General features: G+C 39.5%; 1 protein-coding gene and 1 long non-coding RNA gene across 2 annotated transcripts in view; one reads left to right on the top strand and one right to left on the bottom strand.

Annotated features, from left to right (window-relative positions):
* The window catches only part of LOC145987310 (uncharacterized), a 157,481-nt gene that overhangs the window by 23,381 nt on the left and 112,425 nt on the right, over positions 1-21,675 (bottom strand). The gene's annotated exons all lie outside the window — the stretch shown is intronic.
* Positions 15,930-21,675, top strand: part of LOC145990269 (uncharacterized) — a 94,141-nt gene continuing 88,395 nt past the window's right edge. Inside the window, exon 1 of the mRNA XM_083125954.1 lies at positions 15,930-16,103. Coding sequence (XP_082982080.1) covers positions 16,007-16,103 — 97 coding nt within the window. The 5' untranslated portion in view covers positions 15,930-16,006. The remainder of the gene's footprint in view (positions 16,104-21,675) is intronic.

The following is a 21,675-nucleotide window of genomic DNA, read 5'->3' on the forward strand; positions in this document are numbered from 1 at the left end:
AATGGGACTTTAAGCCAGAACTTTGGTATTGAGATCGCGAGTAAAGTTCTCAAGCCTTGACTGTCGATGCGATGTCGACAGAAAAAAATGACCGAGACAAAGTGATGATTCCTGAGAGGGAAGTCACTTTTAAATATATCTAAATGCAATAGAAAAATGCATATTTGGGCTGAAGGAATAATTTCTGTCTAGTTTTTCTTGATAGTCCAAAATCTGAACTATTACATCTGTTTAGAATTTCTTCTATACCATTCAGGTGCACCTACCTATCTTCGTGTCGTTTGTTTTCACTGTTGTTCGCAATAGTTTAATAGGCTTACGTCGACACGAAACTATTGCGAAAATGGACAAAACAGAAATCAATAATCATAGCCCTAGCACAGTTAATAGATTACATAGAGAAGCACGAAACTGCAAACACAATATATCTGGATCCAAGGGCGCCGACTTTTCAAAATTTCTGTGGGTGCATATCAATGGCGGTTAGATCTGCAATTATCAAGTATTTTATACTTTAAACAACTTACATGCACAATGATTCCAAGAGGCAATGATATTATCAACACGTTAGTAGAAGAAAATACCACATTCATACAAATTAAAATGAAAAAACTTCATAAATGCAAATAATTTTAATTGTATTGCAGAAAGAACTATGCAAGGATTTTGTTGTGAACAGAAACTACAAAATGACTAATTTTATGTACCAAATAATACTACTACTAATAATAATATAATCCTATAGCGCAGCAGCCCACCAGCCCTATACGCAGGCCGAATAAATTCCGACCAGAGCCGGATTCGAACCTACGCCGTCCCGCAGCGAACGATCTCAAGACGAGTGAACGCCTTAACCCGCTCGACTACGGAGGAGGACATGTTAACTTTCAATATAAAAAAACAATCCTTCTTACGTCATTTGCACTTATGAATTTGTTTGCAATTTTGGTAATGTCAATATTTTTAGTCATTTCTTTATGAACTTGCAAAATTGCCAAATCATTCAATCTTTTTTGGGTCATTGTTGACCGCAAAAACGTTTTCAATCGTCTAAGTGCTGAAAATGACCGCTCAGAGGTACAAGAAGTAACAGGTATAGTTAAAATCACCCGTACAAACTTCACAAATTCTGTGAGCATTTCACGCATACGACCACTGTTTTCTCTACTTAAAATATTTGTAATGTCTGACAAGTTGGCTACTTTTTCTTTGTTCGTTCTGCACACATCTAGAAACATGTCCCTCTGCAATGTTAGCTTGTCTTTATCAGAGTCTGTCCCATAGAACTGCAGAATTCGATCAGCACCAATTTGACCGATAGCAAAAGCTTCAAGTTGTGAAATACGTTTCAAAACCTTTGTTTGAAATCTACGATTTAGCAAATCCACAGCCACATCAATTATTTCAAAAAATATTTGTCTGTACATTTCCTCCGGCGTTTGATACGTATAAGGATCACTACCTTCGTCGTAGCGTTCTAGCATCTTGCTTTTTTTTAGGCAAAACTGGTTTATCAATGTTCAATTCCTCCGCTTTCCTCATGGTTTCATTCCACAACTCAAAAAATATATCCCTTAGTGAAGCTAAACTTGCAGACAAAGTTTCCACCAAAGTTTGATTTCTCGGTATGACAATGATTTCTTCTGAAAAGAAGAATGAAGTTGTTCAATCCTGCCGAAAACTGAAATTAACATTTTCAGGAAAATAAGAAATCTGAATTGATGTAGGTTTGAAAAATATCCACTAGCCCTCCCACCGACTTAACTTTTTTCTTCTGACAGATCTTCCAAAAATTTCAAGAGAACGTCATAATTACTTTTCAACGATTGTAGTGACTTTACCCTCACACACCACCTTGTGGGACAGAATGGTCGCAAAGTCACTCTGGGAATGTTTTTTACAACACCATCTTCGTTGTCTTCTTGTAGCGATTGAAACACTGCTAGCCTCTTTGGCGAATGTCTTACAAATTATATTAATTCACGAAGAATCACCATTCGGTTTATTCTTTATTAGTGCTCAATATCTGCAAGTAGTTATTTTGAAACAATTGTTGACGAATGGAGTGGGCGTATTGTAGTGTGTCACTTGTAAGGAAACATCAAAGCAAGCCGAGAAGACGGGATTCTATTCACAATACAATGCACTTCCATTGTTATTGTGGGGACTGCCTTTGACTTGGCCAGAGACAAGCAAGGAAGGGTGGAATGTGTTGCTTTTTTGTCTTTGCACAAACACATTTGAAACAATAATGTTTTAGAGGTTAGAAATTTTAACTTCCATCTCAATGTTTAATTGCTTATTATTTTTTGATAATGGCAAGTGAGAAATATTTATTTTATTTTGTTTTTACCAAACTAAAAATCTTGTGGGTGCGGCGCACCCACAAGATTATTTATGTGGGTGCTCGAGCCCCGGAGCACCCACGTAGTCGGCGCGCATGTCTGGATCACCAATGTACCACTAAAGCCTCATCCTGCTAGGAAGGACGTTAAAAATTCGTATGAGGCATTCCAAGACATTCGATAGAGTAAAACATGACTTCCTATATTCAAAAGGAGATGACATTTCGAAAACTGTTTTGCGTTTAGGTTATATCCTATGACAATCTAAAAAGTACTGCTCCATTTTGCCTCAAACTGTCTTTGGACACTACACTACTCTGGTTTTGCCATTGAGTTTAATATTTAAACTTATGATGTATGCTACAGGTACAAGGACCATATGTTACATAGGCTACAGCATTTTCTGGTCTTTGTCGTCTCAGGTATAGACATGGAGGATGAAGACCTCTTCATATTTATGAGGGTAATAAGGAGATATACCATTTTCTTAACTACCACTAAATATTTTATTTGTTTGACCTTTCAATGTTAAAATTGAATTTTTAGCTTGGGTATATGGAGATATCCCTTGTTTTCCATGCCTATGGAGCAAAACCTTGCTGTTCGATAAAGGGCTCAGTGTACCTTGTCGTCCCACATCCCTTTAAGTAACAAAAGTGCATTGAAATATCCTCGAGCGAAACAATTTGCAACTATATAAGTTGATTATTGTCAAAATATTATTTATAAGTTGGACAACTGTAGTATACAATAATATTTACTAGCAAATAATTACAGAAAAGTAGAAAAGTAGCAGCTAGCAATTCTGAGCTATTTACTATCGTACAAGTTATTTAGTGTCGCCATCTGAAAGCAATTTTCCTAACTAAACACAGGCAAACAAAAGAAGATAACGATATGGCATCGAATGGAAGCGATTGCTTGAGTAAACTTAACGAAAAACAAACCCAACAACACGCCAACGAAAACAACGACCAGCGCGCAAAGCACGATGGGAGAAAGAGGGGATGGGGGATGTTTTTTCCAAGGAGATAACACACACAGAGCTCCCGAAGCAAACGCTGGTTTCGTATTGTGCAATCAATCCCCGATGAATAATTTAGGAGACCAGAGCAAACTGCGATCACGCACACAAAGGAGGGGGAACATGTCAATGATCAAACTCACAAATCACACCAGGACTCCGGCTGACACTGTGGCCGATAATTACGTGGTCTGAATATGACGAACTGTGACCCAACAGACGGACGCTGCAGGTGAAGTGGCTCGATAAATTCCCACGGAACTGTAGCCGCGGTCGGAAGCGTCGCAAATGGGATAGTTTCCTTGTGTCAAAGTAGGGACAAACGTCACCGCTAGGTGGCTGATGGCAACGTTCAACGGTGCACTGGCGGTCCAGCCTTACGATATCAGGCCATTGGTTGTGTCGGATCATTAATTAACTACAGAATTCAACACACTAAAAAAAATGTTTTGCTCTCAAAATGGATCTTTAGCCCTTCTCCCCTTTAAACAACGAGACGTAAGCAGCATATAAGACCACCTTAGGCATAGGGTAAAGAACAAAATGTAAGAATTTACAATACCGGACCCCTCCCCGATTTCTGTAATATTTCGCATACTCACTAATTGAGGCCTCCTAATCACGAATTTGAAGTTAAAATTTGAGAGTCACGTGTAGAAATTGCAAAATAAGCGAAATTGAGTGGTCCGCGAATGGAACGGAAACCCATTGGCTCACAAACTATTCACGGATAGCCCCACGAACCATTCTCTGTAAGGTTAGGTTAGGCAAACAGTTAAAATTAGGGGTCTAGAACCATGCACGGGTAGCCCCACAAACCATTCACGGATAGCCCCACAAACCATTCACGGCAAGGTTATGTTAGGGAAGCATGATTAAAATTTGGGGTCGTAGTAATATCAGGAATATATAAATTTCGTTCTAAAACGTAAATATTGCAATAACCATTGTTTTCGTGGAGAAATCCAGGGTTTCTGTTCCGCTCACGGACCACTCAATTTCGCTTCTTTTGCAATTTCTACACGTGACCCCCCAAATTTTAACTTAAAATTCGTGATTAGGAGGCCTCAATTAGGGAGTATGCAAAGTATTACAAACATCGGGGAGGGGTCCGGTATTGTAAATTCGCTCCGAACAAACTGATACACTAAGTATGTAGACTTGGGATGGAAGGGCATTGGTTGCGTCACCGCCCCCCTGGATTAATTCACACTTTAAAAGGAACGCCGGAGGATATAATATTAGCCTACCTCCGCGGCGGAGTGATTACCACAGCGCGATACGAGGCCAGGGGTGCTGGGTTCGAATCCCGGCCTGTTCTTTGTTCAATTTCATCAGTCCATCACTCATCCTCATCGACGCGAATAGTGTAGCCCCTCGTTCTTACTTCCGACTCGGAAATACTACAAACTTTGAATTGGGTTGTGAACACCTGTCCGGAACACGGAGAAACGATGGCTATTAAACTGCATAACTGGGCTCTCCAAAGGTTCGTGTATTAAGTCATTACATCAAAAGCATGAAAAAAGCACTGGATAATATACGACAGTTTATTAACAATCTTAATTACTTGACTTTTAAGAACAATTATGAGATATAGAAACTGTCAGCGGAAATTTTATAGCAATTTTTATAATGATATAGATCAATTTTATAATTAAGAGTAACAATCAACTAACATTAATAATGACATGCTGTTAATCTGTTCATTAGGTTGAATTAAATAACCCAGATTCGTCCATTTAATATAATGGTAACTACAAATATTATTAAATCTGAAATTGTCTTGTGTAATCGGTGTAAATCCCCCCCTCCCTTTTTTGTCTGATATTGCAATCATTCGGATGGAGCTCAACGAGGTCTGTAATTACTAGTACTATTTCTACAAAACAAACTAAAAATAGTGTTAAACAACTACGACTAAACGTAAATCAAACCGTCACACTACATACAGTCAAATCCTATTACTTGTTGAACTCGTCCGTCACGTCGGGTGTCCACTTAAACAGGTAGCAAGTTGAAGCCAGTGATTGAGAGATTACACGCTGACCTGTGCGGATGGGTGACGTAAGAATACAACTGCGCCATCTATTGGCATTTACCGAAATTATACCTTTTCCTTACACGAGCGGCTATGGAAATACATGCTAACAGCACCAAACCTGGCCTACCTAAGCTATCCACGTAGGCATATAATAGCATAAACAAGCATGTAAATAGGTTTGGCAAGTTGTTTATTTAAGCTATTGTATGCATACAGGCAGGTCAGGTTTGGTACTGTTAGCATTAGAGGCGCAACCACGAATTTTTGTCTGGGGGGTGGGGGGCAAGTACCAGAATAAACGTATCAATAATAATAACAACAAAAACATTAATAATGGCATTTATATATATATTATAATGATATAAGAATATATAATAATAATAACAACAACAACAACAACAAAAACAATAATAATGGCATTACTATTATTATTATTTCTACTACTACTACTAGTAGTACTAGGAACAAACAATTTGAAATATTTTTTCAACACCGTCAATTTCACATTAGCTAATAATGGAAAACAAGCACACAAACTGTATTCTTGAATGGAAGAAAATTAATGATAAATTCATTCCGAAGATAATTGTTTTTGTACATAAAACATGTATAACTTTCATGTACAACATATGTTTTATACATATGCAACATGGAGCGACAGAAAATAAGAAAACGGATATGAAACATGCTAACAGTAAATTGTATACATATTCTAAGTTATTTAAATATATATATTCAATACATATTATTTAAATACATTACAGAAAACAATCACATTGCGAGCAAGAAAATTTTACGAACTGTACCTATTTTTATTTGCATAAAATTTGAAATCGAAGGGGCAATTGCTTCTCCAACCCCTGCGGGTGCCCTTGGCCGTCAGTGTTTGTCCCTATTGACCTCCCCTATTTGCCCTAATACTAATAGTGTGCAAATAATATCACGGGACTCCAAGGCATTCTTTCTCACACAACTTGTTTTCATTTAGATCATTCAGCGCCCACGGCTGACTCCCGCTGCCCCTAGATACGGCTCTAAACTTGACGAAAATGAGGAAAGCAGGGATTGAGACAGAAGCGAGCAAGAAAATTTTACAAAATGTATTTTTATTTGCATAACATTTTAAATCGAAAGGGGTAATTACTCCTCTATGACTCCCTACAGGTGCCCTTGGCCGTAAATGTTTGCTCCCCTCTAGAATTGACTTCCGTCAAAGGTTGGGGGCCATGCCCCCTGCCCCCTTTCTGGTTGCGCCACTGGTTAGCATGTATTTCCAAGTAGCTAATGCTGTCCCTAGCCGCTCGTTTTACTTACAGCCAGAGGGGTCACAATTCTTCAAAGGACTTCACAGACACACATGGAATAAAGTGTCCACTTCCGGGTGGTGACAAATCCCAATTGTTCGTAACGAAGTATAAGTGTACGTACATTTTAGATTATCCTATCGTATATAATATTGAACTGAACTGGATACTTCGGCTATTTCTTGCACTTTCTTTTTCTCCGTCTCTTCATAACCATATTGGGCAGTGGCCGAATTGGAAATAAATTACTGCCGGTATGCTCGTATGCACAGACTTCTCTTTGGTAGATATGTAAATCTTCTTTTTTTGTGATTTCTTAAAAAAAACACATCGATTCTGATCAGGGTGCGAAATCATGTAAAACTGGTGAGGGGAGAAAGATCTTAATCTACAAACCCCTCTCCCCACAAACATACCTATAAATTATACGATATACATATTTATAATATTATTAAAATTAAAAATAAATTACTAAATTAAAAATATATTATTATTAATAATTACCCATAAATAAATAAATTTGTTACTTTTAAATATATCAGATATTATAAAGTAGCAAATTACGTTCTTTACTAACTGGTTAAAGATGTTAATAAATTATGAAATAGTTGAAGTGTTTTATTATGTGTAAGTCTTTTTTAAGTTTTTGTTTTATGTTAATATAAATCAATTAGATTTCATAGTTATTATTGTTTTGCATTCTTATTTTACTTTTATTGTGCGTAATGATGTAGATTTGTTAATGAACTCTTGAGAGAGAAAAAAGCATTGAACACTCACGACTACGCTAATTTGTGTATGTATTCGATATTATTCTTAGTACAGTATATTTGAAATTAAAAGTAATTGTTTATCTTTTGTTTGTTGTAACAAAGACTCTCCCCCCGGAAATGTTTGGTGGGTGGATTCTTTGAGGCCAAGGTTGTTGGTGGGGGGAAATCCCCCAGAATTTCGCACCCTGATTCTGATTTTCTCACTTTTATGATCACAAACTGCGCTTCTTTTTTTATTTGTACTACCACGCATGAATTGTCAGTGTTTTTTTCAGTGCTACTTATGTTTTTAGCACTTTGAAGTTCAACTTCAGTTATATCGTGTTTGTTGGAAGGTGTACGTTGTAGCCACAAAAGTATACTGCTTTTCCGGATTCTCTGGAGAAGCGACGCGCAGAGGGGAAAGCTTGTGGGCGGGGCCAGAAAAGGTGGAGAAGGGTGCGGGATGAAAGCAACGAAGTGCTGCGCGGTGTAACGGCGTAAAAAGTAAAGTGTTCCCCTGTGCTTAGCACCACGCCATGAAGGCGTATAGGGGGTGTGGGGGTAACGCCCCACACTTCTTGATCCGGTCATGAGTGGGGGTGATGTGATCAGCACCACGCCCCTGACCGCCTTTACCCCCCAGGTTTCCCCAGGTACCCATGTTATTCGACGCTGGGTGGGCGCCGGGGCCGCTTCCATCGTTAGAAAAAAAAGTTCCCGGATTTGAACCGGCCGGGGATCGAACCCGGGACCTTTAGCATGGTAGTCAGACGCGTTACCGACTGAGCCACCGCGGCCATGCGGTGTAACGGCCGTAAAGCAAAACACTTTCTGCTGCCAATTTCTTCTTTTATTCTTAACAATGGTCAGTGTATTGTTTTACACAAATAACAAATAATATTGCACGTTTATTTGTCTTTTGATGCTACGAAGAACAGAAAAAAAATTAAAACAAATTTAAACATACATTTTCAAAAAACATGCAAATAACCACAAACTATGAAACATCATGTATCAAAATGAGTTTTAAACAAGTATGAAAAATATGTTTCAAACCCTTTGTTTTAAACATTTGTAAAAAAAACAAAGCCATGTGTTTTAAACTTTTCAAACAAGTTGTTCTCGAACACATTCAACACTATGAGGCGCTCTCCTGAATGCAGAGTTCCCATAGACTTGCGAGCTGACATGTTTACTTCGGAACTACTGGACCGCGAATGAGCCCCCTCCCGTGGATGCCCCTCCCCTCCGCGCGTTCATTGGACGAGGCGCACACCCTTCAACATGCGCACAGAACGTGTTCGCGTTCTCTTACTCCAGAGAATCCGGGAAAGGAATATAATTACATTTTTCACTTGTGACACACGCAAAATGATTGATTCTTTATTTTACTTCGCGTGTTTTGCCACTTTTGGCTAATTTGCGAAGAGGGAAATGAGTGATGATATCATGAAATTGATGAATGGACACTCACAAACATCCATGCCCGATTTGAACCCGGGACCCCTGGCGCCGTAGCGCTATGTGCTAACCACTCCGCCACTGAGGCGGGCACACGCAAAAATTAGTATGTCGCACAAGTCAGCCCGTGACACAAACTGGACGAAAAATGAACATTTTATACACTACAATAACAACTTAAAGAGTTTGTTTTTACACTTCAATCCAGATCCAGAACCAAAAGAATCGAGATCAGAACTGAAAATGCCTGCGGCAGTTAACATTTTAAATAATTTTGATCAATCAAACCAAATAATTATTAAAAGGGACAAACCGTTAATGCTATAATTTTAATTCTATGCAAAAAGCGAAGTTTACATTATCAGCCCTTATTTAAATTACTATTTTAATTGCAGACGCTATTGTTGCGTTTCTCATGACGTATGATCGACAAGGAGCGTTCGTCAGTGGACGGCGGGGTGGGGAAGAGTGCAGAGTGCTGTATGCAGTGGCAGCGAGTGGGTTCCAAAACGGGGGGGGGGGGGGGGGAAGGGGGCAAGGTACCAAAATTGTATGGGCAAAGACAGTATATTTCTCTTTGTATGTAAGGTTTATCATAGTGCGGGGGGCAACTGCTATCCTCGCCCCCTCTAATCGCCGCCACTGCGTACGGTACAACTCAAACGTGCAAGAGAGAGAGAGAGAGAGAGAGAGAGAGAGAGAGAGAGAGAGAGAGAGAGAGAGAGAAAGAGAGAGAAAAAGAGAGAGAGAGAGAATAAAAGAGAGAGAGAGAGAGATGAGCGAGTACGTTGTTGGCCATTGCGTAGATATACCCTGTCTCATATATCTCTGGAGCATAGCCGCGCATAGCGGTAGAGAGAAGCAGTACACGCTGCTGTGAAGACTGGTAATTGCAGTCGAGCCCCCTCCACGGAATCCCATTCCCTCTCACGTGTTCATTGGTGGAGCCTTCTTGCGTCACTACTTTCGCAGAGACTTGCTTTTGTTCACCTGCTCCAGAGATAAGTTTTGACAGAGTGTACTTGTGCGGATCAGCTCCAATAAATAAGCGCCAATTTTAAAAATTTACTGCCGGTTTGCTTTTTTCGCATATTAATATACTACCGGTATGCCATGCCTGTTCATACCGACCCAATTCGATCATTGATATTGGAACAAAATATTTTGGCACCGAATTGGCTCAAGCCTCAGAGCACGCTTTCAATTGATCTGATTGGTTGTTTTCCTCCTGGTTGCTGAACCGAAAGCAAAAATTCTTCCGCCCGGTCAACCATGCGACATTTTCTGAAGCAAGAGTGTATGCATTATCATTAATTCTACACCAAAACAGTGCACCATGTCTTTCAAGCATGTGCTTTGTGCTGCAAAGTTAATGTCTAGAAGACAGTTGTTCCACATGTCGCACAAATATACAACAATTAACTCCTTTGATCTATTTATGCTGCATAGAACAAAATAGGGACTCCTTAACGATTTTACTCCCACTTTCCGTGCATTATAGGGGAAATGGTTTGATCGTGTTTTGTCAGGCAAAGCTGACGTCCTTCACTCCCCATCATGATGCAAAGTTAGAGGCGCATTATGCGTGTCATATCAATTTTGTTGCTACCCATCAGCGGAAAGAACTATCTTTCCAGGGAGAAGTTAAGACTAATGACCTTGGGAAGCGAGACACATGTGGCGCCCACACATAGAAGTTTTCCTCAATACATACAGGCTAGATCGATCAAACAAACTGTTAGTAATACAGCACATGACAAATCCTCCAGCGCTATTACAAGGGCAAATGTGTGTGACTTCACCAAACGGAGAAGGCCAATTTTCTGGAATCGCGTTAAAAAAAATATCTAACTGGTGTTGCCAGTAGACGGTATATTTGTCTAGACCGAGAGGGGGGGGAGGGGGGATGTGGTTTATTTTATGCCAAGATGATAATCGAAACTTGAACTGTAGTTTTACATAGATGTTTCGTGGTTATGTGAGTCTATTAAAGGCCTCCCCGATGGCGTAGTGGTAAAGTCGTCGCCTTGTAATCAAGGAATCCTGGGTTCGATACCCGGTGGTGGCACAGTGGTTCGGATCCTACTTTAAAACTGTAGGTCCAGTCCCGATTAGCCTTTCTGTGCATAAAGTGGACTTAAAACAACAAATCAAGTAAATCTATTAAACTATTAATAATATCTGGACAACAGCGTAAACCACGCAAAGATTCATGTGAATGCTCTAGAAGGAATTCTAGGCATACGTAATTTAAGATTTTGAAATATCATATCGGATTTTCGAAAGGAAAGGAAAATTCGTAAACAGCTGCCCTGGCGTTGGCCAAAGGTCCATGAAATATTGTCATTTAATTGTCGAATATAAAAGTTTTAAGAATTTTTTTTTACAGTTATTGGAGAAAAATCAACAAAATAGAGTCATATTTTGGGTAGGCTGCTGCCAGATTATGAAGAATTTGTCTCCGAAAATCCACTCCTTTAACGTAAATTTTGAATGACAAAAGTGTTCTTTGATCTTATCTTAAATGAGATACGTTTGAAATATTGTACGTAACTGGTAAAATTGTGTGGAAAGATTCAGGTGAAAACTGGTTGATACTAAAGGTTGGTTATCTAGTCATAACATGACTAACACAAAAGAACAAATGTGTATTTTAAAATATTCTTAATAAAAATAACAGGATGCCTCAAAATAATGATAGATCTTACCTGTATCTATGAATTATTGTCCATTTTTTAAAATATATTGTTGCATAATGAAATTTATATTTTCATATTGTTTCTGAAACTAGAATTAAGTATTTCCTTTTATGTTTACATTTCATCTAATTATCTTCAAATGAACGTAAAAACCAAAATTGAAGGCATTTACAAATTTTTGGTCAACATTTTTTGAACAGTGTAATCGAAGGTTATTTTAAGGGGGGCTTTGCATTTACACTTGGCTTTTTCGATTTCTTTACTGCTTTCATTTCAAAATTTTGATTTTTCAAAATTTCGTGAGGGGCTGTAACTCCATCATCTCCCCCTGCGTACACCAGTGATTATGACTATGATAACAGCTCTAAATTTACGGCTGACAAATGTTGCGTTTGAGTTAAATGTTGCATTTGAGCTAAATCGGTCAACATACTTCTGCTCATATTTCTCTGGACGACATATTCGTATATTAAGAGACGAAAATCTCAGGAAATTTAGGATATCACGTCTATAACCCTTTAATGTAGAAACTTTCTGATATAGCGTGTATTTAGGAGCAAGGTTGTTGATCGGAACCTTGTTTCTCGCACAATTTAATTTCGGTCCAAGTTTGGCATTTTTTCGTTTCAATACGAAACGTGGACCGTATTTAAACTGATCCCGAAAAAAGGTTCCTGAACCGTATTTAAAATGATCCGGAACAAAGGTTCCTGGACCGTATTTAAATCGATTCTGAAGAAAGGTTCGTGGACCGAATTGAAATACTTTACAGATAGAAAGGTTCTTTACGGTCCACAACCCATTTACGCTTGCTGATATTCTCTCCTGGACCGGAATTGAATCTATTTAAAATTTCTGGACCGACCTTTAACAACCCTGTTTAGGAGGGCAATGCTTCACAAGAAACAAACATTTTATACTCTTCATAATGAAATGTTATTGCCAGTTTTTTAGGTATCTGACGGGCGATTGAGTCTTCATTAAACTACCTACGATAATGCTTGACCCCGGAGGTTCAGATCCCACTTTAAAGTGTAGGTCCAGTCCCGATTAGCTTATTTGTGCATAAAGTTGACTTAAAAACACCAACCCAAACCAAATAATGTTTGAAGTTTTTATAAAATTATTCTTCTTGTTTTCTTTTTGGAATTCTTCCAAGAAAACGTCCATTTTCACACCCGTGTCTACGACACAATCAAGTAACAAACTCCGAAAGGAAACAATCTCTTTTTAGAAAGGGGGTGGGGAGGGGTATCTGCACGGAATCGAAGGCAGTCTCGGAAGGACAAAGAACGGCAGCAGAAGACAGAAACGTGATGACCGCGGTGGATGGCATGAGACGGTAATTTGGCCTGGCTACGAGGCCAACTGGCGATTTTTCCCAGATGGGCGTCATGAAGATCACGTAACATTACTGAATCGATAGTCACCTGCGCCGTCCCACGGAAGTGGAGGAAAGACCCGTTTCATAGCCATGTTTGTCTGGGGTGGTACCTTTTAGGTTCGGTTAAAAATATTTATGCTCACCGTTGATAGAAAATATTGCGAAAAAAATTAGAACTGGTTAGAATTTAACTCACAAGCGAGGTTACCTAAGTGTCCCCCTCCGATTTCCATGAAACTTGGCAGGTGTATAGAGGGGCCCAAAGGAAGAAGTATGTGTTTTTGTGTTTCAGCTAAAAAACTGTTTTAGGGGGCAACCCCCCCCCCCCTCAAATGTCAAGATGAGGAGAAATTGAAGTGGGGATCTGATCCCGAAACCACGTAAATATGGTATAGAAAGATACAGGAGGCATAGGGCCCCTCTATACACCTGCCAAATTTAATGGAAATCGGAGGTGGACACAGGGGTCAGATCCCCACGTCAATTTGTCCTCATCTTGACATTTGAGGCGGGTTTTGCCGTCTAAAACAGTGTTTTAGCCGAAACAAAACAACAAGTATTTCTTCCTTTGGGCCCCTCTATACACCTGCCAAGTTTCATGGGAATCGGAGGGGGACACTTAGATAACCTCCCTTGTGAGTGAAATGCTACCTTCCAAATAGTTTTACTTGAGACCTGTTTGGTTCCCTCTTCCTCCTACATCGGTATTCTTGCAATTTTCCAAAGTACCTCTGTATATAATGGCACAATTTCCCACTGTCAGTGATTACCCACAACGTTCCCTCTTTCTTACCACACAGAGTAGAAAAATAAAAGAGTAGCAAACAGTCCTTTCTAGCAAGTCCTGTAATTGCAATATTTGTACTTCTGTATTTTGGTTAAATTACGTCGCTTTAATATCTTCTTACTTTAATCGCGACGATGGTATTTCATTTCATTTGATTTTTTTTGTTTAACGTCGCTTTTCTGCCACATTTGGTAATTGCAACGATGAGGATGAGGGATGATATGATGAAATTGAAGGGACACGCAGGCCTTGGTTCGAACCCGGGCTCCCTGTAATACGCTGTGATAACCGGTCCGCCGCGGCGGTCGGCGAGAATGAATTGATGAAGTTGCTGAATTAACGAACACAATGAGGCATTCATGTCTTACGAACGATCCGATTCGTAGAGCGCTACGTTATCCACTACACCAGGGATGCTGGCTTGCATTACAATAAAATTGCATTTCTCGTATTTCATCTCGTTTCTCTGCCTCTTTAGGCTAACCGCCACAAGGGGGGGGGGGGTACAAACGATGGTTTCATGGAATTGATAGACGTTCCGAACGAAACATCCATGCCAAGATCAGGACTAGAACCCGGATCCTTGAGTTGCAAGTTCGAGAGTGGATCACTTTACGCTGTCTGCTACCGCACTTATTCTAATATAAATTACCGCTATTTAATACGAATGATAAGCGGAATGTCCCTGGCCACTATACAAAATGGCTAAGCATAATGGTGAATAATCCTTAAATGTCGAGTCGGGGCAGATAACTAACTGCAGAACTTCTAAATACTCATCTTCTCCAGAAGGTGCAGAGGAAAGCGTTTATCATTCAAAGCGCTTACTGCCCCTGGACCTTGATAGCCTATGTCGCAGCAGACTTAAAAATATCTTGTTTCGAGAAACCACTACGATGTTCCGAATTCAGAAAATTTGCATCCGTTTAGAATTCCTTGTAGAGCAGGGAAAAAGGGGTATAGAATTTTCAAGTTCTATCAGTGTGTAGTTAGAGATCGGTTAGTTCATTTGAACTCTCCAGCCTAACTATTGCCTATTTTTTGTGGGAGTAAGAAAAAGGTTTATTATCCATTTGCTTTGACTCATCTCACTCAACAGGTCGCTAGGTGCCGGGGCTTGCCCCGAGTTGATAGCTTCCTGGAGACGAGGCCTGCTCGAAAAATATTTATTATCCAATTCCTTCTAGAGCATTCAAGTGAATTTAAGGTGTGTTCACTTCCGTTCTTGTCTAGTTATCTATGATAGATACATTCATTGCTTTGGTTTATTTTCTTTCGCATTTCCGCCAGTTTTGGCTAATCGCGAAGATTAATGAAGGGACAATCACAAGAACACTCATGCCCAGCAGAAAGGGATTCGAACACAGGACCCCTGGTATCGTAACGAGCTGCGATAACCACTCCGCCACGGCCGGCTTACCTGTGATGGAAATCAGGCTGCCCGTATAAAGAAACTATTACAAGTATCTACACAACATTGACAGCAAACCACACGAATATTTACGCGAATGCTCTAGGAATCTTAACAGATATATTACAGTATATTTTCAGAATTTGGGAGATGTGACAATCTCTAATGATATAGAAAGCCAGTTGATAAATTTTGAATTAAACAATTTCAAAATTATTTCATGTGCTTTAACCTCCTATAAAATATCACAAAATTCCGTGGAATGTGAATTTTTCTTGAGGCGTGGTAGAATTCCTGGATTCAACGATTGAGTTACCAAAGCTCAACGTAATCTTTCGAATTCAACTTTTTCGGGGTACTTTATAGACGCGCAACACGTATGCAGGACATTAGACGAAGGTTAGGGAAGGAAAACAGCGCAGAGGCGGGGGTTGGGGGAGATACAACGTCTCAATCCCTTCCCATTGAGGACATGCAAAGCGGCGATCGAAAGACAATGTCTCGTGTGCCGACGGACAGAGGACACACAAAAGCATTGGTTGCCTAAGAAGTTATCCTTCCCACCCAACGGCCTGACACGCGACGCCGAGAGCCAATGAGAAATCGCGTCGCATCGCGCACGCACCGAAAGGCGTGTTCCAGTTACGTCGTGTTAGAGAAAAAAATACACAAGGTAAAAAGGGGGAGCCTAGCGCGTGTGTGTGTCACGTTAGAAGAGAGAAAAAGTTGCGAAACAGTTTTCATTTGATGTGAGAGGGAAGAGGGGGAAAGATTTCTCTCTGTAGGGAAGGAATGGGGACGCATGTGAACTGTGGCGGAGTGGTCCCGACTTTTCCGGCGCTGCATCTGTTTCGAGGCTGCAACAACTTGCTGTTGCCGCCACCTACAGGTGAGTAACCGGACACCTTTAAAATTATTATTTTTAAAATATAAAAACAACAGTGCCAATGCGGAACAAGATCTACAATATCCTAATACATCTTTCGAAAATCAGGTCGAATATTTCAGTACATAAATAGAAATATTTCCTAATTAGCTACAACAATCAACGACCATCAATCTTTACCTCATCTATAGGCAGTACCCTAAATTCACTTAGAACCTTTTAAATGTTAACAAGAGGCAGCTGTTCCCACAAGCTATAAGAAACACAGAAATTCTAAGAATCCAACTAAAAAAAATCCCCTCTGGAAAATCAGAAAAATCTATTTCGTTTCAAACATCCTTTCAAAATGTATAGTTCTTCTTAGACAATAACAAATAGCTAATGTTTTGCCGTCTCCCATGATAGGTAATTTAATTAAAAAGGATTAAATAAATATAGTAATAATTCTCTAAGCTTTCCTGGAGGGTGCAGCCAGGTCAGATCCGGACCTATAAGCATATCCAGAATTGACTTAATTAACATCCAGGGAGAATCTCTTCAGTATTGTGATTATTAAATGACGTAATTAACATTAAAATTGCTCTAATTAAATATAATATAAACAAAGTATAAGAAAGTAAATATACTCCAATTTGAATTCGACAAGTAATGTTGGAATTTTAAAAAATCAAAGAATACATAAAATAAGAAGACTATCCGTTTGGTAAATTCATGTCCAACAACATTTAACCAACGTTACTTATTTCGATTAATTTTAATAGAACAATCTAATGAATGGAATGCGGATTTTGCCCTTCTGAACAGATTTTGTATATGTTTAAATCAATAAATACGTTTCAGGGTATATTATATGTAGATGTTATTGTCTAAAGTAGCATCTTTCAACGACGCAACCACAGGGTTGGGAATTGCCCCCCCCCCCCAATCTTCGACGGAAGTCAATTCTAAGGGGGGCAAGGGGGCAAACATTGACGGCGAAGGGCACCTGCGGGGGGGGGGGGCACAGAGGAGCAATTACCCGCCTTGATTTCAAATTATATGAATATAAAAATACATTTCGTAAAATAATCTTGCTCGCTTCGCTTGCAATACCATCTTCTCTCAGTCTCGTCAAGTTCAGAGCCATAGCTGGGGGTCGGCGGGAGTCAGCCATGGGAGCCGAGTGTTCTAAATGAAAAAACGTTGTAAAAGAGAGAATGCCATGGCATCCAGTGAAATTAAATTTATTTTTCCGCCCTATTAAATCAATATTGTTTTAAAATCCAAAAATTGGATCTAAATATTTTCTTGCTCGTTTCGCTCGCAATGTAGTTCTTTTCTGTAATGCAATGTATTTAATTAGAGTGTTGTACGTGAATACACGTTGAATACGTAAGCAACTTAGTGTTAGCATGTATTTTCTTATTTTGTGCCGCTTCATATTGCATATGTGTAAAGCATATGTTGTACTTGAAAATTATACATGTTATATGTAAAAAGAAGAATTATCTTCGGTCTTAAATTCAGTTTGTGTCCTTGTTTTCCATTATTAGCTAAAGTGAAATTGACGGTGTTGAAAAAATATTTCAAATCTTTGATACTATCACTAGTAATAATAATAATAATAATAATAATAATAATAATAATAATAATGCCATTGTTATTATTATTATTATTATTATTATTATTTGTACACTTGTCCTGGAACTTGTCCCTCCTAGACGAAAATTCGTGGTTGCGCCTCTGTAGATGTGCAAGGGACGTTTGCTCTCTTGGCGTAATCTTTAGTGAGCACATCACTCACATGACAACTAGATAAAACACCTCTTCCCATGAGGGAAAAATTCTTCAATCTTTTTCCCATATTGCGAATAAAGATATAGGCCTACTTGTAGTTAATTTTATGGAAGTATTCGGATGAGAAATTGTAAAAACAATGGTTTTCATTACATCTAATATTTCACAATATTAAACACTAACGTCTATTATGGTACCTTTTTCACCATTGTTATTAGTATACTCTAAAAATTTCGTAGGCTGCTTGGTGCCCAGGGGCGTCGCCACTGGGGGAGGAGCCAGAGGGGCTCTAGCCCACGCAAGTAAATTTTCAGATTCGTTTCTAGTAGACACATGAGAGGAGGGGGAGTTTAGTGAGAGAGGCAAAAAATTAAGGAAGTGATAGTGAAACAGAGAAGAAAGCAATGATAAAAGTGAGAAGAAAGGAAGACCAGAAACAGGAAATAAAGAAAAGAAAGGAGAGGGAAAAGATTGGAGAACAAATGAAGAGAGAGAGAGAGAGAAAGAATGGAAGGGAGATGCAAGAACAGGAACGTCGGAACTTATTTTGGAGTGGGGGCAGGTTTTTCAAATCCATCAACCAGTTTTTACATCTTCCCCCATATTATATATATATTAATTATAATTAAAGAGCTTATTATATTGTATTGTTATATTTATATATTTATTACGTAAATAATAAATATATAATTATTGAATATATGTATATCCACAGTGGCGAAGCCTCATAAGAGATAAGAGGAGGACCAGAGGCCTCTATTATGGACAATTTTATTACTTATAATTCTATTAGACGGCGCTTAATACAAGAAAACTAACATATTGTCTTACGATAATTACCGCAAATTTCCATCCCTGCCTGGTACTAGATCTTCGCATGGAGTAAGACATGTTGGTATGGAGGCTTTTCTTTAATGATTAGTAACACGTTAAAACACGTTACTTTTAAAAGGGGACAATAAAAAAGTACACGTGAAAACATATTGAGAAAATCCATGTTTCTGAAACTTTCTGATCGATTTGTTGCAAAGAAAGTTGCCCGTGTCCTCATTTACCATTTCATCATTTTATAAATCGTAGTATAACTTTAACACAAACGTCGCATACTTAATAAGATTTGATTTAAAAAGAAATAATTTTATGATGGATTTAGTTTTATTTTACTTCACTTTTCTGCCATTTTTGGCTACTCGCGTAGGCAGTCGATGAGATTGAGGCACTATATTTTTCATATTTTAACGTATAAAACATTTCGGCTTCTAAAATGGCGTACAAAAACGATTCTTTCACCTTTTACTGATATTCAGAGATTGAGATTAATAAATGAAACTATCAGTAATTTGAGAGCATTTGCTAGGCTAAAGATTTGTTACGAAAACTTTCAAATATTGTGCATGGTTTAAGAGGGACAAGATGTCAAATATGGGGCAAGTCACTAGGCTACGCCAACTGCTTGCATTTGAATGAAAACAGTCTGAACTTTACATGTCTTTTCAGATCAGTGGCCCTTCTCAGGTGTTTCAGATTTGAGAGAACAACCTAAGACTGAAGTCGAGAGGGGTAATCGCCCCCTCTCTCTGAGAGATCTAAAATATCGATCACGCCTCGACCTTGCCACCTAAAACTAAACAATTATTAGGCTACTACCAACGTAAAAATAAATCACCTGTGAGCATAAGAATAAATAGTGTTACTTCTCTCTGAGGTCTAAAACTAAGCCATCAGTACTGAACATGATGTTTAAAACAACAGTAAACTTTAAAAAAATGTAAATCGCTAAGAAATGAAAGTTCCTCCCTTCCCACGAGAGGAGGTGGTTCATTCACTCCACAGTTTGCAGCGTTAAAGCCGTAAGAGCAGAGAACTGATAGTGTACCGGAACGATACTTGTCTGTCTCTAGTCTCGTCTTTTTCTGTCTTTTCACACAGAAAATATAACTTAGTAAAAAAGCGTAAGGAGAGAAGTACGGTGAGTGCGGTGATCTTCCGACGCGACCTCGCAGGTGGTGTACTTTCTGCAAATGATTTACATGTATATATGCACAGTTGTATCGCTTGTTGCGGAAGGAAATCCAAACTCATCACTACAATTTCCAAAGTAAATGCCGAAACACACCTTCTGCGGTTATACTACTCTAAACAATAACTGTGTCGTCTGACCAAGTCTAAATTTGGAGAGGGAAGGGGTGATTATATTAAACGCAATTCCAACTGGCGGCTGGGAAACAGCGAATCAGCAATCAGTTGAATTTTCTTCTACTGAGAATGGGTATTTTCGAGTCGCAAGATACCGAGCGTTGTTCGCGGGACGAAACAAATGAGCGTTGGGTTCACCACATGTTGCCAAACGTACTGTGAAGGGAGAATGAGTTTTCTCGGTCAAGACAAGAAATCAGCGGGTTCAACTGCACACGTGGTTCTTTACGTTGAAGTTTCCGGAAGGACCACCCACAGGTCGGAATGCAGGCGGACACACAGTCATATAAAGACAACTGCCAAAACAGAAGTACGCTTGGCAACGTTGCTTCGGGAGAGCAATGTGATCCCTTCAGATTTTACTTCGCAACTGAGTTTGTTGACGCCCATCGGACCACACGCCCCCGAAAGTGATTGGGGGACAGGATGCACCAGAAACAGCCATCAAGGTCAACCGCCAGTTGGAGTTGCGTTCAGTATAGCGTAGACGAATTTCCAAGAGCTTACAAAGGTGCACCTTTTCTCATGGCCGATGACCTTTTGACAGCAGGGGGTCCTTAAAGAAAGCTCGTATTGCAAATTGAACCGGAAGATTTAAAGTTCAGCTGTCTTCCGTGTCCCTCCCCGGTGTATTGTTATATGCGAGCGCACTTGTAGGTACCAAACCTTGCAGGCTTCAAAGCAAAACAGGAAACAGTAGCAGCGAATTCCTACGGGGATACTTGATTTGCAGAGACCTGACTGCGAAGTCACGTGCTTCTTGTTGTTAACGGAAACTTGAGTGCACCTTCACAAATCTAGTGCAAAAATTCTTTTCCAAATATTCGGGGAGCAAAAACACACTCTTGCCCCTCCTCTGTGATTTATTCACACCAGGCAATACTAATAGCACTTATGGGTAGAGGCGGAAGAACCAAGGGATGAACTTTTGTTTCTTGGTCATTTAGATTTATTAAAAGTTTACTGTTTATTTTAAACGTCATGTTCAGGGCTGATGGCTTAGTTTTAGACCTCAGAAAGAGGTAACACCATTGGAAAAATTCCGACCTTAGATCTCCTACCCAGGAAATCGAATCCGGGTCTCCGCGTGGCAGTCGGACGCTCTATCGACTAGACCACCGTGTCGTCTCGAATTTTTTCGACCTCCAACTTTTTACCTAGAAGAGTCAAGCTTCACCTGCTCCCCTGGTTCGGAGCCCTTGCATCCGTCTAATACGAGTGGAAAAGAAGATATTTAAGATTAAGCAGCTCTCTGCCTCCTTCCCATCGGGGTACGCTGGGTCTCACACCGACCGCACCTGCACGTACAGAACCTGGTAGGTACAAAGGAAAACTGGAAACAGTAACGGCGAATTCCTAAGGAGATAATTCTACCTTACACTTGATTTGCGGAGACGTGGATGCGATTCTTATCTGCACGTACTTCACTTCTTACTGGTAGCGAAAGCTGAATCCCCCTTTATTTAACTAGTGCAAAAATATTTTTCCAATTATTTTTCAAAACGAAACATACGTGGGAAAGAAATATAGTCTCATTTTTAGCACGCGACCGGGGGGGGGGGGGGGGGATGGACGATCTTGCCCCCACCCGGTTCCGACGTCC

Source organism: Lepisma saccharinum, chromosome 1, assembly GCF_977018435.1.
Source record: "Lepisma saccharinum chromosome 1, izLepSacc3.1, whole genome shotgun sequence".
NCBI lineage: Eukaryota > Metazoa > Arthropoda > Insecta > Zygentoma > Lepismatidae > Lepisma > Lepisma saccharinum.